The sequence below is a fragment of the Alosa alosa genome, chromosome 8 (assembly GCF_017589495.1).
Source record: "Alosa alosa isolate M-15738 ecotype Scorff River chromosome 8, AALO_Geno_1.1, whole genome shotgun sequence".
Lineage (NCBI taxonomy): Eukaryota > Metazoa > Chordata > Actinopteri > Clupeiformes > Clupeidae > Alosa > Alosa alosa.
The window spans coordinates 2,998,236-3,024,757 of record NC_063196.1 but is presented as its reverse complement, the minus strand read 5'-3'; the positions used below and the strand labels follow the sequence as shown (position 1 = coordinate 3,024,757).

At 40.4% G+C, this 26,522-nt stretch overlaps 2 protein-coding genes and 1 pseudogene across 2 annotated transcripts in view; 1 reads left to right on the top strand and 2 right to left on the bottom strand.

The window, feature by feature from the left end:
• Positions 1-26,522, top strand: part of nt5dc1 (5'-nucleotidase domain containing 1) — a 49,181-nt gene that overhangs the window by 3,324 nt on the left and 19,335 nt on the right. The window lies entirely within an intron of this gene.
• On the bottom strand, positions 953-6,527 carry col10a1b (collagen, type X, alpha 1b). Its single transcript, XM_048250304.1, has 3 exons — positions 6,417-6,527; positions 5,918-6,050; positions 953-3,331 (listed from the first exon to the last, which is right to left on the bottom strand). Exons 2-3 carry the CDS (start codon positions 6,033-6,035, stop codon positions 1,464-1,466), a joined length of 1,986 nt encoding a protein of 661 aa, XP_048106261.1. The 5' UTR covers positions 6,036-6,050; positions 6,417-6,527; the 3' UTR covers positions 953-1,463.
• Positions 25,577-25,721, bottom strand: LOC125299928 (annotated as a pseudogene).

Genomic DNA, 26,522 nt, shown 5'->3' with positions numbered 1-26,522 from the left:
GCAGTAAAGCAATTTGTTACACTCGTTATACTTCCTGACACTGAGGCCACCGGCCCGCCGGCCCGAAGTTGCAAGGGTTGTTTTTCCGGTCACAGGCGTAAGGGGGGAGCGTGACAGCCACCATTCATCCCGAAAAAAGTCATATAACCATTCTAATGACTCCGAAGCTGTTAAGTGAAGGAAAATTAAGCTAAAAAACCTGCATAGTTCGCCTTTAACCATTCTACTAAATAGGGGTTTCACGATTCTCCAAATCCTCGATTCGATTTAATTTTCGATTTTAAAGTCACGATTTGATTTTTGATCTATTTTAATATTGCTATTAATGCATTCCTTATATGTTATTTACTTTTTTTGGCCTTTTTCAATTCTGTTTCAGGGGGAGGTTTTTTTTTTTAAACCGTTCCAACCGCGAGGTTGTAAACTGAACAAACATTAAACAGAGACGTGAACAAAGTGGAATTATACAACACAGAATGATAATTTCATTGTTTCAGCACACTCTCAAGACCCAAGGTTAGTGTTCATGGAATATGTCCTAATCAATGTGCAGTTTAAGCCCTAAGGTAATTTTGGACTGCAACTAGATCATCTTTTCACTTGCTTAGTTGAGTAGGCTAAGTTAGTGTTAATTGACGTGAATGACAAAATACTTCCACACCGGTGAAGAGGGGCTTCGATTTTCGTCCGGTTGATGTGTATATTTTAAGTGGCTGCAGCCTAAAATTAGAGGAGTGTTGCTGGACGTGACATTGGGGGAGTGGCTGCATCGTCGATTCTACATTTGAGTTAAAGATTGAGATGTAATTTTGATCGATTTCGAAATCGTGACACCCCTACTACTAAAATGGTATTAGTATGTTTTTGAGTGGTAAGGGTTGTGGGTGTTAGATTACAGAAGTGTCCTTGAAGACAGTTGATGACTTATGGTAAGAAGAAGGAGACTGATCAGTTTGGGAACTAGAATATTTTTTTATTTCGGTCAATATGTTGTACATAATGTGATCTTTTGATATACAAAACAAATGTTGCATTAACAGACTTGTCCTTCATTTCTAGTAATTTCTGCTTGTCATATGACATCTAGTTACAATTTTACAAAATTTCTGCCATTTAGAAGTGAACTTTTCTATTATACATGTCAAGATTGGCGTATCTCACACTAAAGCCAGAAAACAATAATGAACAGGATTTTAAACACATTTTAAACAATACATATGGATGGAAAATCTTCATGTTACCATAGAAGTGTACTTAACATAGTTAGGCTTTTGAAAGGGTCTTGTGGAATTTTATGTTTACTTTCTTCAGCAAACCATTCAATATAATGTTTTGGGTACACCTTATAAAAGTGCTCATTACTAAACAAAATTACCTGCACTTAGTGATGGTGATTGCAAATGTTTGTTTTTTGACAAACTGCTCTTTGATGTTAAAGTTTGCTGTTTTGTTCAGTGTCTGTATCACGTTGCGGCAATTAGGAAACCAGAGAAAGAGCAGTGAACATTATCAGCAGCAAACACGCCATTAGATTCCTCATCAGGAACTGCGATGTAAACTGTGTCATGAGCGTGCAACTCAAGAACAGCACTTCCAGACATTTGATCCAGGAATCCCTTATTATACTCGTCATAAGTGAAAACCACTGGCTGACCATTTCTGTAAAGTGCAACCAAGAGATTTGCCCCATTGACATGCATATGGTAAGCAAAGTAATAGAGTCCAGGGACTTGGCAGGTAAAGATTCCAGAGCTAGGATCATAATGTTGCTCACCGTTGTACAAAACGGTCTCAAAGGCAATAGGGGAACCTGCTGGTGGGTAAGCCCTGGTCAGAACAGCCGAAAAGGCAGACATTGGGGCCTTAACCAACTCATGAGCAACAGGCATAACCTCATGGGATTTTATTGGCATGCTCTTCTCATGATGGTAAATGACCTCACCTGGTGGGCCAGGGGCTCCTGGGGGTCCAGATGGACCTGGGAGACCATCATGACCTCTGGCACCAGGAGGTCCTGGTGGCCCTTGAGGACCAGACATTCCCTTAGCAATGACACCTGCGGGCCCAGGAGCACCTGGGGGACCTGGATGACCTTTAAGCCCTGGGATTCCACTTGGACCACTTGGCCCGACTGGCCCTCTACCCCCTGGGAACCCATTTTCTCCCCGCTCTCCTCTTGTTCCAGGTGGTCCTGGATGCCCCTTAACTCCTTCTGGCCCCTTTGTACCTGGAATACCTGGTGCACCAGTATAACCCTGCTCACCCTTTTGACCTTGATGTCCCATATGACCTGTAGGGCCAGTTGGTCCAACAGTACCTGGAATACCTGGCTTTCCTGTTAAACCTTGATGTCCCTGATCACCCTTAAGACCCTTTGGCCCTTGAGGTCCCATGCCTCCCATATCACCTTTAGCACCCATAGCACCTTGCTCTCCCTGAAATCCCCTAGCTCCCTGAGGACCAGCTGGGCCTATGGGACCAATAGCTCCTGGAGCACCTGTAAATCCTGTTGGGCCTGGCTCACCTTTCTGCCCTGTTGTACCTGGAGAACCTGGTGCACCTCTGTCTCCTGGAATTCCATGTGGCCCTGGCTTGCCAACACCTGGTAGACCTGGAGACCCTGGCTGTCCGGCAGGTCCTTGTGGACCTTTAGGCCCATGTTGGCCAGGCATGCCAGGGCTACCATTTACTCCAGATTTACCTGGAGCGCCCACTCCTGGAGGGCCAGGGTGACCTTTTAAACCTGGTTGACCAGGAGTTCCTGGAATACCATCTCTACCTGGGCCACCTGGCTTTCCAGGATCACCAGGATGTCCTGTTGCACCTGGTGCCCCGATTCCAGACTTTCCAGGTGGACCAACGGGACCCATTGGTCCCATTCCACCTGGGCCACCTGGTGAGCCTGGAATGCCCACACCTCTTTCACCTTTTTGACCTGGCATTCCTGGCATGCCAGGTGAACCAGAAGGTCCCATTCCACCACTTGGTCCCATTGGCCCTGGAGATCCTACAAGTCCAGGTTTTCCAACAGCAGAGTATCCAGCAGGTCCAGGGGTTCCAGGGCTACCTGATGCCCCTCTAGGGCCCATTGCACCTGGAGGACCAGCATGTCCTTTTGCCCCAGGAAGACCATTGGCGCCAGGCTTCCCAGGGGATCCTGGGTTACCGGGCTTGCCAGTTGCAGAGTAGCCGGGTGCTCCTGGTGGTCCAGGGGGACCCTTTGGTCCAGGGTGTCCAACGCCACTTTTTCCAGGTGCTCCAGGGGCTCCGGGGGGCCCTTGTGGTCCAGGTAATCCAGGGCTGCCTTGAGGTCCTGGCTCCCCGGGGATAGCTAAAAAATAGACACAAAATTACAATGTGATGTATGGACATACATTGCTGAAAAATACCATCATGGTCCTTTCAACTGCATCACTCAAATTTACAGTTTCCATTTGATTGAAATTAGAGAGTTCAAGCAAAGATCTGCAGCTTTCTGTGGATAAAATATGTTCTAAGCATGTGTCCCTTTTCTTCAGTTAAAGCTGAATCCCCTTTGAGGTTAGATGAAGGTGTCCTCTTTTTGTGTACTGGTATTGATGGCCAGTGCTTTCATGCATCAGTAGGTTGGATAAATTGATCATTCCATTGTCTACTCTGCTAGTTATCAGTCATCTCTCTGAGCTATGATCATAGTAGGTGATGGTGTATTTTGTTGCATACTTTTCTAGTTTTGATGTGGAAATTCATTTTCAGTATACATTTTTTTTGTATGAGCATGTTGAAGACGTACTGTATGATGCAGCATGATCTTTTTATGTATTTCAAAAATCTGACTCAATGTAGCTTTAATTAGCAACAACATGGGATATTGTGAGAGTCATTTTAAGGATAAATAAGAATTACTGACTCCAGATTACTGAATTCTGGCATGAAATGTATTTGCCCTGCTCTTCCGTGGCACTGTCAAGTCATTTTCATTCCTGAGGTAAGGTCATTACATAACCTTGTGTGACCTCAACTGTGTTTGGAGCATGTGAAGGCTAAGCAGGACATATGGCATGTCAGTTTACAAGCCAAATGAGAGCAGAGCTACACTCTTAGTATGGATTTTAAAAAAAATGTTAGAACTGAGAGCATAGAAATGTTAAATCAATATTCAGTTTTAAGTATGAAAGCAACATTTAAATGTTGTGTTTTCTTTCCTTTATTTCCCCCCGCTCATCTCAATGCGATGTATTGCAGCACATATTACATTAATATTCAGCATTCTACTATAAAATACTCCAAAAAACAGTTTGGAATGTTGTGCAGCTATTGTGGACTTTTTGTTACACCCAGCTATGTCTCTTTTGTTTTAGACTAGCAGTTGAAAAACCTAATCTACTATTTGAGAGTTAGAAATCAGCAGGTTGCTAAAAGCCACCATAGCAGTGTCGGTTGCCAGCGGTGCTTCCCCAGCTGTAACCACAGCTCATAAAACTAACCAGCAATGACGGGGGCAATTTTCAAATTTTGATGTTGTGATATCCTTGTTTATTCTTTAAAATATAACATCAATCAATAATTCTTGACCATTAGTAACAGTTAATATATAATAATGTCAAATAGCATTTATTCAGTAATAATACAATATACTATATTTCCTGAAAAAACGGTTTGCTTGAGTAAAAGGCTTGCCCCTTGGATTTTTGTAATTTACTTTTTGGATTGTTTTGGTCTAAACTGTTGTGGCATAATTTAGCACCTCAAAAGTGGTTTGTTTTGGGTGTGCCTAGCATGCCATGGTAACATCTGGTCTGGAGAGCTTTCAAAAAAGAGCCTCAGCTGACCCTAGGAAAGACCTGTTTAAGTGTTGGCATGTCACCCGTGAAAACCACGAGTGGACTTTCATGGAGAATGAATTTGAACTTCTAGTCTCTTTTTATATTAATTGCACCTTAGTTGACACAATGTTCAGTTTTAAGTCACTTTTGGAGCCACAGCTCTTAAACATAGACAAAACGTCCTGTGATTAAAGTGTGTGAATCATACAGAAAAACTGTGAAGGTTGTGGAAGTGGTGTAAGCTTCTTCCGTTGTACTCTCTCTGACCCATAGATGGGAGTTTGTGGGAAAGAGCCTTAGCAGGAACGAGTACTCACAGGCTATTGTTATCTCAGTGAGTCCAATATTTCATGATCACATTTTCTCTGAATCGTCAGATCAATATGATTGTCTCAGATATACAGAAGTGTTTAAACCATATATATTAATATAATTTCACCTGTGGAGCTATATGCATCTCTCTGTGCATTATAGAAAATCTGCTTGTCAATGCATGAGCAAGTCCAAGTGAATAAGTAATGAGGCAATATGCTACATGCAACAGTACTCATAGGTATCATATACATGAAAGCTCATTTGAATTAAACACATTAATTGGCTTCTTCTGCTGACCTTTTTTTTCCTTTTTGCTTATTTGGCCATTGTTGTCCCAGTAATTATAATTACAACTTAATGAATAAATATTGTATCTTGTTGTATTCACTTAAATGACATTAATTTGGCACAGACAGTAGTAGTAGTCTAAATGGCAATTTTATCTCCTTTTGATATAATCTTGGGTCTACTTGTGCTGTTTTGTTTGTGTAGACATTGAACATGCCTGCCTGTTTAGCATGCAGCAAATATGCAGTCAGATCCTGCAGTGAAAAACAGTGTCGTTCAAAGCTGATGTATTATGGCCCAATCAAATTAGATGGTACAGTAATGTCGTATTAGCCACATTGTGTATAAGACGCAGGACTGTGTGCAAGTTACTTATGCAAGTTAAAAAAACAAAACCATGTTAACTGCCCCCGTGTATTAACCACATAGCTGAAGACATTTTGCAAAATGAATGTATAAGCCACGGCTAATATTTGGGAAATTACGGTAAATAAAATATGCAGACATACGGTGGGCCTTGACTGGAGGTGGAGGGTGGTGCTTCTTCACTTGGTAGTGGTATCTTTCTGGGGTGGCCTCTGCCAAGGCCACCACCAGAAGTAGAACGCAATTGAGTCGGAGGTCCATCCTCTGAAGCTAAACCTGGAAGATGTAATAGAGCCAGCACAGGCTAGTCAACTTCTCATGGTGCTGCAGCATGAGCATGATTGTGAACTTCAATTTTTTTTTTCATTCTGTCAGCAGTCTGCTGTACTGATCAAAACACATCACAAAAAATAGGAGCAGACGAAGAATAAGTCACACTCGAGGTGACACAGAACACAGTATTCCATCACTTCCATCACTCACTCTATTCAACCCATGTATGTCTTTGCATGCATTCCTCTACAAACATGATCTACAGATTTGATCTGTAGACACACTCTTCGCCTTATAGGATCTCATGAGCAAGGTCACATGAGATGATCAAAATCATGCAGGTCATAGAGAAGATAAGGGAACACTTACCAGAAGGTCTGGGCTCCAAAATTCAGAGGGGTAGGACTCGGGGCTGCTGTCCCGGGCTGTGCAATAAATCCTCAGGTGTTGAGTCTGTCTGTGGAGCTGCTACTGTTTTGATGTGAAGTCATACGGGTATTTATATGGAGTCGGCCTCCAGCATCACCCAGCATCTACCTAGTGCTGAGGCACCTCCCTTGTGTGATGTCAGCTTCAATGAGGGGTTTGTTGTCCCTTGTGAAGCCATGCTACATTTTGGATGGCTTTGTCTAAACTTACACTGAAAAAAAATATATAAAGGTATTTTGTCAGTGACTTTTTGAGGCTTTCTTTGAAAAAAAAAAAGTTGTTTTAAAAAAAAAAAAAAAAATTTTTTTAGTTGTTATCACCCCAGGCAAAAAGTGTGTTGGGAGAGGACAATTGTGTACATATACTTGTTAAAAGTGTCTGAAATAAGTAAAAATGGAACTAAGTTAGAAATGTGTTGAGTTATCAGTAAAAGTTTTGTGAGGTCTGTAGTTCATATGAAGAATATTTGTCAAATATATATAGATGTTTAATTAGAACCAGTTATACGTTTGCAAACTTCTGTGTTAACATATTAATTATTTTTCATTCATCTGAAAGATATTAAAATGAGTTGTCAAAATCTTCCTATGCTAAGCAAATTTCTATTAAAGTTGTTATTTGTTCAAAAAAGTGTAGCATGGCATGAGACTGTTTTACTGTATGTGCAGTACTGCAAAGCAACAGCAGGGGGGATAGTAGAGATCTTTCAGTTTCTCATGGGAACCAGTTTTCACAGTTGCTATTGTGGTCCTAATGTAAGCTATTTTCAGCATCTTAAAACCAGTACTTAGTGCCAAACACTTTCAGTAGGTGGGGATCTTTGAGTATCTAGTTATTATCTATAGCCACCTTAATCAGTTTAGTCCTCTGTGTCTGCTTTCGCCATACTGCAAGGAAATATTGAACTGCTATCATTGTGCTGTCATCCTTGTGTACACACCCTAAAAATGTGAGGATGTAATAATACTCACTAAAATAGTAATGCAACCATTCTGTGACATTAACCTTGTCCACAGCTTGTGGGAGTTATTTGTTTTAGTATGTGGTATCTGTGTGTGTTTGGGAGTGTTATGAGTAGTGGTTAGAGACTGGTTGCCAGAAATAAGTTTGTGGCTTCTCTGATGTTAATACTGGCATTTATATATCATAACACTTGCTGTCAAATGCTGAGATTGTCATAATCTTGTTAAGGAGAGTACATATCATTGTTCGTTCAGTAGTTCTTTTAGAATAGGCTGTCTAAAGTTGCACTGAATTGTGTCACTTCTGAGTGTGTTTCAGACATTGTAGCCACTTTACACTGGACATATGGATCATTCCCTTTGGCTGCATAAAAGCAAGAACAATTTTATCAGTCTTATCCTATGTTGTTTTGTTGTTTTCAAATAATTTTAGAAGAGTCTCAGCCAATCAGATGAGGAGAAACAATCTCTGTCTCCAACTGTGCTTTTTGATCATGTGGCATTAGTGATTTGGCACGTGTTGCTATGGTTCCGGTGAGCCTTAATCGGTATGCTAAACATATTATTTGAAAACCTCTCCGCTTTATAGCCAAAAGCCAAGAGAACCACGGCCATCCTGAGGGAACTCCTTTTAAGCCAAATGACAGAGTTACATAGACTGAAGCTGACACTTAACAACATTGTAGACTCCAATCAATGCATCTTATAGATATTCTCCCACTGGGCATATGTGACCACATAGAGGCAACTTGTTTACTGATTTCTCTGGATTAGCATCCTGTCATAAAAAATGCATTCCCATCTAAAAATAAACTTCCTGTGGGGTTGTGAGCCTGGCATAATCTCCTACATTATTCTGTGAATTTGAGTTTGGTTTAATGGGATGAGTATTGTACATGCAGTGCACCTGGCACACAGGGACCACATGTAAACACCTGCCACAAGCTTAACAAAGCAGCTTAATGGATCATAATCATGATCGCCTCCAGTTATCCCATTATAGTATCAGTATTTTCATGGTCCTGATGTTAGATTGCGTGCTGATATCATTTGGGATTTTGCCATGGGATTTTCTGTCTTTGTGGTTGTTAGGGAATTAAAGCAGATAATGGCTGTAACTGTTTTTGGGAGCCATTTGTGCCTTCTCATTTAGAGTATGGTTTGCTTTGAGTTCTGGAAATAGAACAACATTTTAACTCCTATGGTTTCTTTGTCATCATATTTAGCTCCTGTGATGTATTGTTTTAATTGGTAAACAGTGTTTCTCGTCACATATGTAATTCCATACAGTAGATACTTGACTGTGTTGTGTTCCTATGGTAACTGAATGGTGTCTGTTAGTTTCCACTTGAGACAAGTGGAGCAGATTAGTGGTTGAAACAAGTGGGCCTTTTTCTTATATTGTAGTCTGAGGCTGGGCTTGTTAGACATACAAAAGAAATGGGGGTAGGGGTTTACATGACAGTCACTTGATTTCCCAGATGACTTTTGCTTCAGTAATGCTGCATCTCACACTATAGTCTGAACATCTCTGCTACATTTAGGTGTCATGTAGCACCTGGCTATGTTGATAAGGTGCCAAAACCCTCCTGAGACATGTTTGTCTGTGTTTAGACTCTGTCCTTCCTTTAACTCTCCTGGTGACTTAATGTTGTGGCACCACTTGTAGGGGGGAAAAAGCTAATTGAAGGTTAAGGTGACTGATTTAGCCACCAAGACAAAACGTAGCAACTATACATAGCCTGTTCTTTTTTCTCCTATGTGGAAGTTGAAGGGAATACAGATTTAATGTTTTAATAAACTAAATGGGCCACTAAGAGACACTTTCATTTTATGATTGTAAGGAGTGATAGTGGTGACCCACCAGGATGAGTTAAAGTTCAATTACAGACACCCAAAGACAAACGCCTCAAATCATTGCCAGAAGTTTAACCATCATGAGGCTTACAGAAAAGACAAAATTGTTGAAGAGGCATAACTGCACACAAATTTGGTTTACTACTTCCTAAAAATATCACTGTACTGGAGTTTAAGGCGTTTTTGGAAGTAGGGATATAACGGTATGAAAATTTAACCTCACAGTTATAGTGACAAAAATTATCACGATTTTCGGTATTATCACAGTATTTTTGTTCAATGAAGTGTGTCAATATGTTCAGAAAGCACTGATAGGCCTATACAACCTAAAATAGTTTCAAAAAGAGTCCTGTTCACTTTTTCATGTTTAATTGGCTATGTGCTTATAGCTTAACTTACCCTACCATGACTTGGAGGTTGCAATTACTGTTATTTGGATCCAATGAGTGAGACCAAAGTAAGTGTTTGAAATGAAACTTTAGGCTACTGTGTTCTGATAACGTGAGTGGAACGGATTAAATGTGGACGCAGAGTGGCTAAATGATACAGTGCACGTTTTGCAGTGAAAATGTTCCGCCTTTTAAAATCAGGTGTAGCCTAATCCGAATCGAGGTTAAAACCATCAATTAGACAACAGAATCAGTAGGGTACCAGTTTTGCTTCATTGTACCAGGCCTACAGTATGTCAAGCGGGCTCGGATGAAGCTGGGAAGGATTAAACACACGGTTTCAACACCACGGTAATCAACCGTGATAATTATGATATTTCAAAAGTAAACGGTAATTGTTATCATCAACATTTTTATCACGGTTTATCATTATACCGGTAATCGTTACATCCCTATTTTGAAGGAGTTGTTTAAGTTAAGTTTTGTTTTGTGCTCAGTCACAATAAAGTTATATTAGTCATAGATCTTCTTCAGAGAAGTATTGCATTGCCTACTTTGTTTGGCATCATATACTCTGTATAAAATCTCCCTTAGATTAATACATAATTGCTGTATATATCAAGCTATGGAATTCAGTCCAATTATGCGAAAGGTTAGTACCATTGTCTGCAGACTAGTTGGTATTTTTTTGTTTGTTAAATATGACATGTCATTGCTGCACAAGGACACCAAAACTGCATCAATTTTGGCTATGCTCAGTGTAGCAGTAAAGCTGTGATCATGGTTGAATGACCTCCAGCTTTTTTCTCTCTGTCTGTGTCAAGATTTCATATAGAGTCATTTCAGGGTCTAGCCAGAGCTAGAATATTTATCTTGTTTATGCGTTTCCCTGGTTAATGGGCACTTTACCAAGTTCAGAGTTTGGGGGAGGAAGTTCTGCCCACAAGCAATGAGGTTGCCCGTTTTGAGGGCACCATCTGGAAAACGACCACTTACAGTTGGGTTCTCACTCAACCTAAGAGGACATGGGCTGACCAGAGTGTTCAGTCTTTTTCCTGATTGGTGACCCAAAGTATACGGCTGTGGAGGTGGTGTCAGGGTTAGTGGTGACTAGCAAGCTAGGTGTTGTATGCCAAAGCCACTGTCTTGAACATTACTGTGATGCTTTTCTTATCCTTGTTGTTGTTTCTCTATATGGAGGGCTTTTTTTAGACCAAATTGTCACCCTTTCAAAGTGATTAATGTGGAGAAAGGAGTTGGGTGTATGTAGGTGCCTGAGATTCACACATCACAAACGGCAGAAGCAATTGCTTCTCTCTACCTCCTTTGTAAAGAAATGCAAGAGAAATGTGACATTTCCTGACAGGGTGTTTCTAATAGGTCAAGGATTGTTTAATGATTTTGTGCATGACATTTTAAAAATAATCTTTGTTTTTTTCCCCTTGGTTAGCTGTTTGGACATCGCCTCGTTTCATGCCTGCTGATTTTGAGCCTAATTTTGATTCCTGCCTCCTGTGCTTCTTGCTCTATACTGTACATTCTCCATTCCTCAGCTTTTCAGTCAGTCCGTCTGACATTTAGCTCAGGATGATTTTAATATGATTTGCTGCAAAGGAGTTGTGCACCAGTGGCCTAATTTAACCCTGTGCTGTTCTGTAGTACAGGATTACTCTACAAGAGGTACCTTTTTAAATTCCGAAAGTAGGAAAAACATAGCATTTTTGACTGGAATACTTTTCCTGGAAGTTATTTTCTCTGTCAGTGGTATCAAATAATCTGTGCCCAGTGTTTTTATTTTTAGCATGCCATTGGCAGAAAATTGACCAAACTAAAAATACTTAATTTGCACTGTGAGTGTTTTGACATTAGAATGATTTTGACAACTGAAACCCAGTTTTTTTTTTTTAAATGATGTGTTTTATGATCCTGATATAAGCCAGAATAATTTCGCAAGCTGTAAAGCTTTACCATGGCTTTTGACCTTTAGTGGACTGTGTATAATGTTTACTGTATCTCTATTTCTCTTTCTTTCCTTCTCTCTCTCTCTTTCTTTCTTTCTTTCTTTCTTTCTTTCTCTCTTTTTCTTCTCTCTCTCTCTCTCTGTGGCTGTGTGTGTGTATGTGTGCATGTGCATGATTGTGCTGAATGTGTAGGACAGCCCGATAAAACTGAGAGAATGTGTAGGAGGAAAGACATGGAATTTCTCGCCTACATGTTCATTTTTGACAGTTGGCCTCAAGAGTTCCTTGAACATTTAAAGATAGTGTAGAGATCTCTTTGGATCCCTAAATAGAGGTCTCTTGTGTCCAAGAGCCATCTCTGGACATTATTTATGGCTTTGAGCTGTTGGCTGTTGGTGCAGCCATTGTGTTTATAGGTAATTAGCAAACTATGTGTGGAATCAACCCTTTTATTTATCTTCTCCACGTCCTCAGCAGCCAACAGTCAAAGTCGTAAGATGATGACCATATAGTATGTCTCACATTTCAAATGGACTGTGGCCTTGTCAGGTTGCAGGTGGCCTTGTCAGGTTGCTGGTTCAGCCTTTGAGTGAAAGAGATGCAGCATTAGGAAGCCTGTTCTCTGGAATTCCAGGACCTTCATGACCAACCTATGAGTGATTATCTCAACTGTGATATATATTGACAGAAGAGCCCCTGTTAACTTCACTCTTTTGTTCCTGTAGTGTGTCTCTTTGAGAATGCTCTTTTAATTTGAATTTGATGCATGTACTTGAAATACCAAAGTCCCATACCAAGTCATGCAGAAAACAGAAGTGGTTTTTTTTTTTTTTTTGGTGTTGCACTGGCTGCTTTTATTACAACAGTGTAAATGGTGTTGGATTCGTACCACAAAACAAAATTTATGATGCCGTGAAAAGGAAACACACAAAAATAACTGTTAGACTGCAAACCCAAACAAGGACCTGTAATGTTTTGAAGCTGACAAAGTTGTGTCCTCTGTGAGACTGCAGAAGTGTACCATGTTGACATTAAAAGGGACATGGCCTCCATGGACACATGGACAAGGCTTCAATTATCTATCCCCAAATAAACCAATAGCTGGCTGCTCACAGTAAGCCTTGTCCAACCATCTTGGAATCACTCAGGCCCTAAAGCAGGCCACAGGCTCAGGCTCTCTAACCATCAAGTATCCATCCTCCCAACTTAATAATTATAGTGTGACTTCATAAAGTGGTTGTGGCCATTTCAGTATTTTAGCACAGAGATTTGCAGAGTCAAGAGATTTTCCTTTTCGAGTGCTATTTAAATTTGTTTATTATACTCTGGTAGTTTTTTTAGGGGATGTCCTGTTCAAGATTGTAAATATACTCAATTTAGCATTTAACATCATCTTTGACAACCATATTAAGCCAAACTAGTTTATACACTAAAATAGTTGTTTACCACATCCTTCCTTCAAGTTTACAGAAAAATGTCTGATGCTAGAGGAATAACCTGTTAAGACCCTGTCTGCTAAAATATAAATATTTTAAAAGTACATGGCTGAAAATGTTTACAGCAGCGCAGTAGTTGTGTTGCAGAGTTTCCATTTAATAGTATTTTTTTATGGAGTTGGGTTGAGTGGGGAAGATGAAAGAAAAGGCTTAACAATACGTCAGCAGCCCTGCCACTGGGTGGATGGAGTTTTTCACTGGCACTGCGACATTTCTAAATTTGGGTTTATTTTATGTGTATGCTTTCAAAGTCTTTATTGCAAAAGAAAAGAAAAAAGTCTAAATTATTTTGTCAATCTTCACATCTAACAGATTGATGTAACCTCAGTGCATTGTCCAGTTTGTGTTCCTGCCTATTAGGAAAGGAAAACATCTCCTTTGTCTATACTATGTCTCCTAGACATAATTGAGCATAGTTTAATCAGTATGAGATTTTAACCATGTTCTCCAATTTCTTATTTTGAACTCCTGAGAAATAGCCCCTCTTCAGTCTCAGCTCCATTTGAATTTCTTTCTCAATCTATTCATATATCTCCTTATTGTTTAGGAATCAGTGAGCTGTTTTATTTCTTGTGAGACAAAGAAAATACATTTTTGAGACAAGAATCATTGATGAGAAAATGCTGCTCTTGTGGTATGTACATTTTGGAAATTAGCATTTCATCCATAGACTATGATGACTATGATATCAAGACCTTTTGAGAACTGGGCAAAACTGACTTAAAATAGGTGCAAGTGTTGTTTTTTTTTAATTCATGAAGATACATTCCCAGTTTATCTTTCTCCTAGCATCCTTAGCTTATTCCGCTCAATTAGAAACCAAAGGAGTGCACAAATGTCCGACCTCAAAGCCCAAGTGGAAGCGACACACATAATTATGGCATTCTTTGTTTATGTCTTCATTTTCTATTTCTATCTACCTTAGGCATTCCATGTGGCAGAAGAGGGGTCAAGATGGTGGAAAACTGTCTCCCCTTGAGTGAAACTGCAACTATTTTGCAACTGAAAGTCTGCATTGTTTATCCACCAATTAGCAAAGTGATGTTTGTTTCGGCTAAGAATGTTTTGCATTGAAAATGTACTGGTCTTTTTATTGGGTATTGGAAAAGGGGTGGAGATAGGTGATGCAAGTGCATAATGTTGAATTAATTTGATATAGACTCAATTAGATCCTAAAGAATTATAATCATTTTTGCCAAAGGCTAATACCTCTGTGCAAGTTTTCAATAACGAAACCATGTCTTGTAAGACCACTGCTATGCAAAGTTGTTTCTGTGAAACATGTGAAACAACAAGCCATGCTGTTTATGTATGACAGTGTTAAACAATTGAAGCCACTTGTATTTGAGCGATTTTAGCTAATTCTTCTAATTATTTTAGTTGAGGCATGTCCTCAGGTGCTGATATATTGGAAACTAGAGGTTGTTTCTGTAGAAGAAGAGTGGTATTGAGAATTTAGTTTATCCTAAATAGCTTAGCATAATAGGGTAGAGTGCAGACAGAAATAAATCAGGAATAGGTAGGCTTTGAATCAAGACTGTGCTTTTGTTGCCATGAATCTGAAGGCTAAAATGTATAAGGACCAATGTTGACCTGATATTAGATTAGATGATACGAAATGGCTGCACAGCAGTATTGTATACAATTGTATTGTAATACATTGTGTACAACATTTACAACTTTGTATCTGTGGGATTACCTAGGCAACTTGTAAAGATTGTTATCATTTGGTGATTTCATATGGTGAACTGGGTTATGCTGTGGAAATTGTAGCATTTTTGTGTCTGTCTGTGTTCATAGTGTATTTGCAGTAGGCCCCACACCCCACAGTGTTGATAGATTAGGGGATTTGCCCAAACCCCAACTAGATTGCAAAAGTGATGTTTGACAAGTGCATTTATCATAGCAACTGGGTCAGTCAGTAGACAGCCAATCAGTATTGCTATTTGTGTAAGGATTGTGTACTCTGCCAATTTACTAGGAAACAACTTAAGATCATTTTGCAACAGAGAATCTAGAGGACTTTCCATGTTATATACATTTACAATTAGTTTCATCCCTCATGGTGTTTTCTTTTCAAATGCAGAAAATATACACAAGACGTACACATTGTTGGGAAAGACTGGGAACCATTTGGGAAGGGAACCATTTGGGTCACTGTGCATCAGATCTTCTCCTAGTGCAAATGGCAAGTGAGGGAGTAGTCCTTAGTATCAAAATACCTGTTAGCTTCAGTAGACATATTATACTATATATATATTTTTTTTATGTGGTGAGCTATATGGTTCACCTATTGGTGGATTGATGTCAGTTTAGGACGAAACCGTTAATTCATAGTCAGTGTCAATTTCATAGCTTAATTCTTGTCAGGGTGGGAATGTACACAGTTGTTTGTAAATAGTGTGGTAATTGTTGTGTTTGTGTTTTGGTCTGTTAGGCCTTAGGTTGTCATACTTCTAAAGCATTTTCTACGTTTGTTTTGGGAGGTATTTATTTGTGAGGAGGAAGAGGTGAAGTTTGTTTTCCCAAACTAGGCAGGATTTCATTCTGTTTACATATGTACGGTCTCTCTGTAGTTTTGTCATGCAACTGCTGTATGTTTGTGTTAAATATCAACATGGTATGTTTTCGCCATTTCTTGCCATTGATGGTGTGATTCTCCCATGCATTTAGCAGCCCGTCTAAAGTCTGAAAATGAAGGCCAATGATCTGTTAATGAGTTGTATGCCTTTCTTGTATAATAATTGTGAAGTTTGGCAGCAGATGAAGGGGCTTGTGCTTGTACCCACCCTTTTTTCAATGGCAGTATGTGTGTTTCTGCTTCATGTTTTATTTGCTTTGCCCCTAACACTTAAATAGCACAGCCCACGATTAAGTTGATTGACTGTGTGTTTTTACTGTTGGGGAGAATGGCTTATTCCAGAAATCCGATAACCGTGCACAGATCACACTTGTTACGTTTCAGTATTTTATAATCCAGGCTGTCATGGTCAGTTCCAAGGAGTGTGTTATAATGACACATCTATGCACAGCAGGCTATAATTTGACTGAAAGTGTCTAGTGGAGAAGACTGCCTTTGTGATGTTCCTTTCTTGACGTTCCAGAATGATCATTCCTGTTCTTTTATGGTTTGCTGCTGTCGTCACCTACAGTACCTCAGTATGCAATTGTAGAAGTTTGCACTTTGTTTTAAAAAATCCTTGAGGCTCTCACTGAGGCTCCTGCAACTAAACACAAATCTCTACCCATAGGTGAAGGATGGGATTCATGTATATAGCTTCTACGCAAACATAACTCCTTGAAATGTCTCCTTGGACATTTGTTGGCCTTGTTTGCAATTGAGTTTGCACAGTCAGAATTCTATTTCTTTCTCTTGGGGGAACATTGTGGAAACACTGTCAACTTTGCTTCTAGGGCTACTGAATATTCGGCGGGTAAAAAAGAGATGACTCCCCAGGAACTGCTGCTGGTGGATGCCTATCCTGCATTGTGTTTCCTGGACCCAAACTCGCAGCCAATAAGGCAGGGGAATGGGAGGCTAAAACCCCTCAGCGCTAGCGTCTATTGCTAACACGTCTTTCAAGGAGTCAGGAGGGAGGTTTAGTCAGTGTACAGTGCTCTACTGGCTGACTGATGTTACACTCACCCCCCAAAACATCACTCCCATCCGGTTCACGTCACCATTGCACCCTGTGTCGTGTATACACACTCGTCTGGACTTGGACTCGCATCCTCAGAGGCTCAGAATGGGAGGCGGGAGTGCTAACAAAGCCCATGGTGCTAGAGTGTGTCGCTAGCACGTCTCTTACGCTGTCGGGAGGGAGGTTTACTCATTGTGCAGAACCAGCTGCCTACTATTGCACATGGGTCAGACATTTGGACCACTTCTTTAGCTAATTTAGCAAGGGAGACTTAATTAGATTTCCGTGCATGTAAACCTGTGTTACTCCTTTGAAATACATGATTTATGACTAGCTGATGTTGTGAGCCTCTAATCTAAGATATCAAAGACCGATTGCAGACATTTTACTTATGTCTCTGTTTTGTGTAACACCATTTTAATCCCCTGATGGCTTACATGGAGATAAAACAAAATTGTTCATCATTACTGTTTACAATAGAGATTTTTAACCATTTCATTTTATTTTATAATTTTATTGCCACAAGAAACAAAACAGGGAGTTTGACTGGGTGAAATGATGGGGAATAGGGATATAATATATACTTCTTAAATGTATTTCCCACATTAATTCTGCATTATGATTGCATTACGGGGATCACAGTAAGATTAATCTCAATTGCATCTAATTCGAGGTTGGGAGTACTAGGCTTTTGGAGAATGCTAGACCCACCCAGGCATACTGATGTCTAGCTTGGGTTTGTGTAATGACAGATGGCTAAGTCCACACTTTCCCCTCAAAGAGGGCATGACTGTGCAACTGGCGTCAGCGGCTCCCTGCATCACCTCACATGGGTATACCAGAAACCACTCTTGTGTTTCTTCATTGCCATGCATTGTTCATTTCTCATGTGGCCAATTCCGTTATTTGACTTTTTGTTTGTGTAGTGGTAGTCATTACAACAAGCATCAGGTCAGTTGTGGTAAGGCAAAGTTATAGATAGTAAAAGAAAACACTTAACCACCCAAATTGCAATGTATTTAGTGTTAACCAGATCATTTCATCCATGAAGGATTTTTACTTTAAATTAGAAATAACTCTCCTTAATGTTTGACAACTATGATAAAATGCCCCTATTTCCAGTCTGGTCTTTTCCCAGGGCTTTTCATTATGTTGCGTTGTATCAAAGTATGGTTGTAAAAAACTGCTCTGTGCCACGTTCACTAAAGACAGAAAAGAAAGGAGAGAGACTCAGAGATGGAAAGTGAGTGGTTGGACAAGAAAAGAACAGTTTTGATGTCAGTTTGTGATGCTGAGTCACCAAACAGGGTCATTCATATGGCAGGCCACTCCAATGGAAAGGCATAATCGTGATCCGTCTGACTCGTCATAGCAAGGCAGGCAGGCAGGGAGCTTGTGGCCACTCAGTGGGCCTGCTGGCGTTTTTGCAAGTGCAGAGTGTCTGCTGTGGAGCTCGTCCTCACAAAGAGACACAAAAGTTTGGAGGGAAATTCTAGAGCAGACAGACGGTCACATGATTTGGGCTTGACCACCCCCAATGCAGGGGGTGCAGGTGGAGCACCATCAATCAAAGAATTGACATCAGAGCACATCTTATACTTATTGCCACCATTGGTCATAAATCCTGCCGTTTGTCACACTCAATGGAAGAAAATATTGGCTGGTGCCCCATAGGCTGCTCTTTGCGGTACTGTTTCTAAATTTGGCTTGATTTTAAAGATTGAGTGGTTTCCCCAATGTGAACACATGTGCAGAGTGGAAATGGGTGAAGGTTAAGTAAGGTAAGGCGTTTTTAGAAAACGCACACAAGATTATAGTTCTCAGTGTGAGGATATGTGCTTCATTGACTCTGTTTGCTGAGCATTCAACCGTTGTGCCCGCTAAATGAGTACATGGCCCTGGATTGGCATAAGAAATGTAGTCACTTGAATAGAGTCGTTTTAACTGAACTTAGTCCAAGAACTTGTACCTCTCTACCTTAGAGGTGTTCTGCGATCTTCAGTAACATAGGAGTTTTTGGTAGTATCAAGGCTTCAGCTTGGGCTTTGGGAATGATGCAAGGCAGTTAGCTCTTTTTTAGCCCTGCCTGTGGTTGAAAATGGTTCTAGTCTGGAGGATAATTTCCTGTTGATCTCTCCATTCTGTGATCGCTCTTTAAATGGGACTGTGTTTCTGCATGGTGAGCCTCTCAGTCTGTCTGGTTGAAATAAGGAAGGCTTGTGGAGAAGCCTCCCTTTGACATGAGACATTGGGACAGTCTCCTGTATCCAAGAGTTTTGGTTAACTTAGCTCAGAGCTGCAGAACGTTTGGGTGTGTCTGTTTGGAAGAGGGAGTTGAGGGAGCTTGTCTCTTACGCAGGTGAAATTGCTCTGATGTTCAGTAGGACGTTCTTGGATAAAACATTTTTTTTTCTGTGAGAATGGTTTAAAATAATTTCCTGTAAATGCTTCTCCACCTTCAAAAAATCGTCAGCAATTGTGGGTGGTCAAGGGAAATTGCCTCTGTGCTTTACAAAAAGTGCAAATGATGTTTTTGTAAAGCTGGACATTTTTTCAGCTGTGATTCTCATGGAACATGCAGTCCAGTTAGCCGGGCAGGATAAGATCTGCTGTGGAACGGTGTCCACCCAAAGACTGCCGGCTCTCCTTCTCCTCTCCTCCCCAAATGCGTGCCCCTCAGTTTTGACAATCTTTTGTCTGGGAGGATGTTTAACTCGGGAGGAAATAGGAATAGAAAGAGACTCTGCAGAAATGACCCTCAGTCCCAGTAATGTTATTTATTTGAGAAAATCATTAAATCAATGAGAGTAGATGGAAAAAAATGAAATGATTATTATAACTAGATGTACCGCAGAGCGGTGCAAAATATGACCGCCGCCCAGTCCAGCACATTTTTTCTGAAAGGCCTATATGATTCTAACTGTCTCACTAAATTGAATTATCCACACTCAATTCTCACTGGTATCTGCTAGACAACAAGTACCAAAACATGATTAGTTCATAGATTTCACATGTAAAATTCATTTTATACAACCCCACCCCCATCTTGCCTGTTCATAATTCTGAGAAATTCTTGAATTGTGTGCATGTGTGCGTGCACACGTTTATGTTTATGTGTGTGTATGTGTGTTTGTGTGTGCGTGCTTGTGTGTTTGTCTGCGTATGTGTGTTTGTGCATGTGCTTGCATGCGTACATATGTCTACTGTGTGAGTATGTGTCATACGTATGATTACTGTGAATGTATGTCTGTGCGTGTGTATCTGTTTATGCACATGTGTGCACATGGATTGGGTTAACATGACCCCTGGAGGCAAACATACAGAAAAAATTGGTCATCCTAGGCCCTACGGTTCTCAAGATATTCACAGAAAACTGTGTCTGCCCTACCCTCCTTTCGGGGGGTCCAGTCCAGCGGGGGGGCTACAGATCAAAAACGAAAAACGATGGTTCCATGCTATCCATGTGGGGTTACATGCCCACCTAGTTTCGTGTACCCCGGTCTTTCAGTGTCCCAGGAATCCTTGTTGGTGTACGGTCACTAAATGTACACATGAATCATTTTATTGTAAGGCCCCCCCCTGAACGAAAGTTCACAAAACTTGGCATGCATTCGGAAGGTGTCATAATGATCCTACATTTTCAATTTCGTGCAGTTTTGACCATGTCAGCCAGAGATATTGTGATGAAAACACCTAATTTTTTGCTTTTTAATTTTAAAATTTTTAACTAGGTGGCTCTATACATGAAATAAGTGGTAATGGGATGAGTTGACATGCCCCCTTATTGTCGTGATTTTTATTGAAATATATCCTTTAGTTTATATATCTTTTATGAAGTATCTTTATTCTGTGTAATATCACTGTTTTGTGAAACTGAACTCTGTAGTATGTTCAGTGTGTGGGAAAGGAAGACTGGTTTAAGGGAAAGAGCAGACCTGGCTGACAGGGTCATAAATAAGGTTTGGCGCCAGGAAATATAAGTAAAACCTAAAGAATGTGTGAGTTCAAGTACCATATGTGACTTGGTCAGCTATCTGTTAAGATAGATAGTGGGAAAGCCAGAGTGTGTCGTGACTGGGATGACTTTAAGGGGTATAAAGGCTGGACAACAGCCAGAGGATGTTATCTCACTTACTTGCTGGTTTCACTAACTAATGCTCTGGAGCGCATTAAAAGCCATTATCTGCAGTGTACACTGTGAGGACTTCTTTCTTTTTGAGTTTGAGTTAGATTATTTAATTTGGATTTAACACCACATTATAACCAACATACAAATAAAAAGGTGGACCTCCTAGGCCCTACGGTTCTCGAGATATTCACAGAAAACTGCCTCCGGCCACCTACAGGCCAGTTGGTGTATAGTAACATAAATTAATTTATTGTGTGGCCCCCCATGAACGGAATTCCACGAAACTTGGTGTGCATTCAGAGGGTGTCATAATGATCCTACACTTCCAATTTCGTGCAGTTTTGACTATGTTAGGTCACAGATACCTGCGATTACAACACCTCATTTTTACTTTTTTGTGTTTAACTAGGTGGTGCTATACATGAAATGAGTGGTTATGGAATGGGTTGACATGGCCCCTTGAGATCAACATACAAAAAAAAAATGGTCCTCCTAAACCCTACGGTTCTCGAGATATTCACAGAAAACTGTGTCTGCCCTACCCTCGTTTCGGGGGGTCAAGTCCAGCGGGGGGGCTACAGATCAAAACGATGGTTCCATGCTATCCATGTGGGGTTACATGGCCACCAAGTTTAAAGGTACCCCGGTCTTTCAGTGTCCCGGAATCCTTTGACGGAAATTTGGACGTGCGAAAAAGAAAAAAAAAAAAAAAATCTGACTAAACCTATATGACCGCCGCTTCGCTGCGCGGCGGTCATAATTAAACACTAACCTGTGTACGTTGCATATCATTTTTCTTGCAATTACGTCAGCATATGGAGCTCCAACAATTTATTCATTGCTGTGACATGTTAAAACCTTTGCATTTGCGTACTGTATGTGTGTGATGGAGAGGAGACAGATAGAAAGACGAGATTAGAGAGGGAGGCCACATGAAATAGTGTAGAGTGAAGGAAACTATAAACATCCAACAGCACCACCTGCTGGACATGCTGTGTACGACGGCGTATGACATACTGCATCATTGTGACATTTTTGGCAAAATAGATCATAGTTCTCTATTGATTTCTGTTCGAGTTTCTGCAAGATTATTCCTCCAGGTTAAACACATCCGGTTCAGTGGGCAAGGGGATAACCAGTAACCTGACTGATTTTTTTTTTTTTTTTTTTTTTTTTTTTAAATCAGGGAAACAGTTTTCACATTACATCATGTGCTTACATAATTGCAAAAGGTTCTTGACTGTTGTAGAAAGAAATGGCTGATCTTTAACGTAATATCTATATTGCCCATTATCAGCAACCATTCATCCAATGTTGCAAAGGCACATGCTGTTTACTAATCTGATATAATTTTAAAACGCTACTGAGAAAACATTGGAGAACCCGTTTGCAACTATGTAAGTTAGTTAGTTTATTCGTCCTTACATAGGAAATTTGTTTTCACATACCATACAAGCCTCACAGACATGAAATACATAGATACACACAGTCACGGTTCTTCACCCACCACCCACCATCCTGCCACCACATACCCCACCCACATATATCACAACAGCACACAAACAGCACATGTACATCACATTACACAGATACAAACAGGAAAACCATCACCAGTTGACATTACAGAGGAATGAGGGCGGCACAGTGATCCATCACCGCTGTGATCTGTTGTTAAGTGCTGCTATTGCAGAGGGCACAAAGCTTTTCCTGAAGCGTACTCGCTTCCACCCCATAGCCCTGTATCTGCGTTTTGATGAAAGCAGAATGAAGAAGGGATTGAGGGGGTGGGTGGGGTCATGAGCGATGGTCCGTGCTCTGTTCTTGGTGAGTGTGCTGTTGAGGTCTGATAAATTAGGGGTGGGGAGGCCTATTGCTTTGGCTGCGGTATGGGTGATGCGTGTGAGTCTGTTTATGTAAGCACATAATGCAATCTGAAAACTGCTGCCCGATTTAAAAAAAAAAAAACAATGCAACTGATCTCAGCTGGTATTCTGTCTCTAATGTAGTGGAATGGACATTTCTAAGTGACCCCAAACTTTTGACCAGTAATGTAGTTGTTAAATATTTTCAGGTATTCTGCAACTAGAGTCTTGCATGACCTCTAGGGGGTGAGAGCTTGTCATAGAGTGTACATCTGACAGTGACTGGCAAAGATCCACTCAGCACATGATATACTCACTTAGCTCTACAATTCCATTGCCAAGCATCCTCACTTCTGTCATATGTGGCTCATAGCAGTATCCTCTCATGACAAACAGCATTGACAAGCTCTCATCATGGAGTCAGCAGAGAGAACACTGCATTGGTAGCAGCACTATGCATACTAGATAATTAGGGTAAGAACTATAGAACCTCCAGAGACAGTTAAATATTCACTTTTAAAAATTTGATTATCTTCCTGCTAAATGACAAATGTCAGTCAAATTCACTGTCCATTCAATAGTAAATCATTATTTTGTGTCTGAAATTTACCATCTATTTATTTATAAGTATAGATACTCTTTTGATCCCTTGAAGGAAATTTGCATTTATCTCTGCATTTATCCCATCCGTGAATTAGGGAAACACACAGTGAGGTGAAGTACACACTAATCCGGAGCAGTGAGCTGCCTGCTACAACGGCGCTCGGGGAGCAGTGTTTAGGTGCCTTGCTCAAGGGCATTTCAGCCATGGATGTGGGCATGGGAGAGCAGTGCTCAACCACTTCCCCCGCCCACATTTTTCCTACTGGTTGGCCGGAAACCCTCCGGTATCAAGCCCGAAGCCCTAACCAGTAGGCCACGGCTGCCCCAAAGAATAACATAAAGAAAACACACATTCATTAACATTTCTGTAAATGTGCAGGTGTTAGCCAGCCAGCTAATTATCAATTGTAGTCCTTTGGCAAGATGTTATGAAATCATCAATTAACTTGTTCTTAAATGCCAAGTTAATAATAATCAAATATATTTTACAAAAGCACATGAAAAGAGCAATACAGGACTGGCCATCAACCATGTAGATAAAAACAAAAGCACATACACAAGGAGGAGCACACAAACGTTCACACAACCCTCACAGATCCAACATAAAGCATCAACAGACACTCCTAGAATGTTCACACAGCCACACAGTGATGATAAGACATGTGTTTTCTGTCTAATACCTTGAGAGCTTGCTTGTAAAGTGAGAGAATGGTCTTCAGAGTTTTTGCCTGAGTCCAGCTCGTCATGCAGTTTGTTAGGTGTGGATGATCATGGCATTCATGTACAGTTTTGCTGTTGTTGTTGTCAGACAGATTCTTATATATCTAACATTTGCCAGATTATATTTCAAAGTTTGCATATTCCTTCGCTTGTTTTTTGAAAGATAAATTGGAGTCAAGAATAATATCTACATATTTAATATGTGGGACTGTTTGAATGATCTCCCTTTGGGATCATAGTCAGATTCAGTTTCTGTTTCTGTTTTATTAAACACGTAAACTGTATTTTTGAGTGTGAGTCAACCTGCCATTTATGCACATGTGTCATTGTTGCCACTTTTATCAGCATTTGGCTGGTGACTGGTGCTAATTTCAGTCCCTGCCTACAGACTTTAGATGTGCATTTCATATTTTAACAATGATGTCCACTGGATTTATCCCTTTTAAAACATGAAACATAATCAAGAAAAAGTAATACTCCAATGGTTTAATTGTGTTTCGAACACAAAATGTGTGTGTCTGTTGTAGCCTATTTGCATTGCACTTCATATGCTGTATAGTGCATTAGTTTAGATGCAACTCCCAGAGTTGTCCAGAAAAGGGCATCATTTCTGCCTGTACTTTACCATCCTGTCGTGACTTGGCAAATGACTAATGCAGTCGCTTTGGTCACAACCTGAATTAGAGAGCCAATATGTCAGAATGAATATAACATAGTGTATGTGATACATTTCTAAACAGATTGTTTTGTCATTTTGAACAGGGCTAAGTGACACACACATGTGGTTATGGATACATTGAAATATCCATACTTGTGCTTTTTTTAGTATTTTTTGCACTATTTTTGGGCTGTCATTCCTCCCGCAAAGCCATGGTTAGTTCTATTATTTTAAATTTAAGGTTTTTTGAAAACAGTGTCTTTATACAGTATATAGTCATCTGGATTCAATACCATATGTGCTCAGTTAGCTGAACTAGATAAACACTGATCTAATGAACTGCTGAAAATAATGTATAATTAGAGTTAGAATGGGGTCATCAAAATCCTTCATTGCTTGCACCTCATCATCACAATGTCTTCACCATATCATTGTTCTGTTATGAATGTTGCTTTAAGTGGTTTTGCTGGACAGTGAGCTACTAATTCAGATTTTTGCCACCAAGGCACAGCCATCTTTGATCAAGGCAGATGATGACGTTCCCGGAATGGTTCAGCTTCTAAGTATAAGTATATATACTTTTTTGATCCCGAGGGAAATTTGGTCTCTGCATTTAACCCAATCGGTGAATTAGTGAAACACAAACAGCACACAGTGTACACACAGTGAGGTGAAGCGCACACTAATCCCGCAGTGAGCTGCCTGCTACAATGGCGGCGCTCGGGGAGCAGTGAGGGGTTAGGTGCCTTGCTCAAGGGCACTTCAGCCGTGGCCGGGGCTCGAACCGGCAACCCTCCGGTTACAAGTCCAGAGTGCTAACCAGTGGGCCACGGCTGCCCACTAAAAAAATTGTGCAGTCGAGATTCCCACATTTGAGGAATTTGCAGGGGTCAGCACTACCGGACGTGCAATGGCCGAGCCTCGCCCTGGGCAAACAACCTTCTTCTGTTATACTTTTTTTAATTATACATTTCACATTTCACATTGTTCCAGGTGACAATATGATGTTAATATCTATGTGCATACAATAAGATAATTTCAAAACAGTTGATACATTTAGCGGAATAATCGCTCATTTATCACGCAAGATTGGCCTCTCCATATCCATATAGGGGCGACGGACACAAAGTGCGTCCAGATTCACATCCATTCTTCTCTGTTGCGTTGCTCATGGAGTACGCATTACACAGATATCACATGAATTGTAACACTTCACTCAACACTTGAACAGCCCATTATATCAAAATAATGATTTCCAAATACAATGATTACCAAATGCAATGATGTAAAGCATTCTTCTGTACGTTTAGCCGTTCCCAAGTAATCCGGTTCTGAAATTGGCCCGTTCGTCCAAACTTTCGAGCTCCATTGAACTGTACAATGTTAAACTCATGCTAAACAACCTTGTGATCCCACACCATGGCAAAAACAAAGGCGTACTAGGTAACCAATTTTAACGTAAAAGCGTGCTTTTCTTTTGCTTTCTTTTATTAATTGTTTTTTATTTTGGTATAATGAAATCATTAATTGATGCTATAAATACTGTATGTATTTATCTCGCCGTTGCATTTCTACTTTAAGCTGCCCACTAGTGTTGAAGTGTACAGTATTTGTTCTGCCACCAGAGAGCAGTGTTCGTAGAGGAATCCTCTCCCATCTCTGGTATGTGTGTTATGGGGGGTTTACTGTGGAGAGTGCTCGGGAACACTCCGGCTCCAATCAGACCATTTCTTTGAAGTCACAGATCAGTTAAAGCTGAATCATTTTA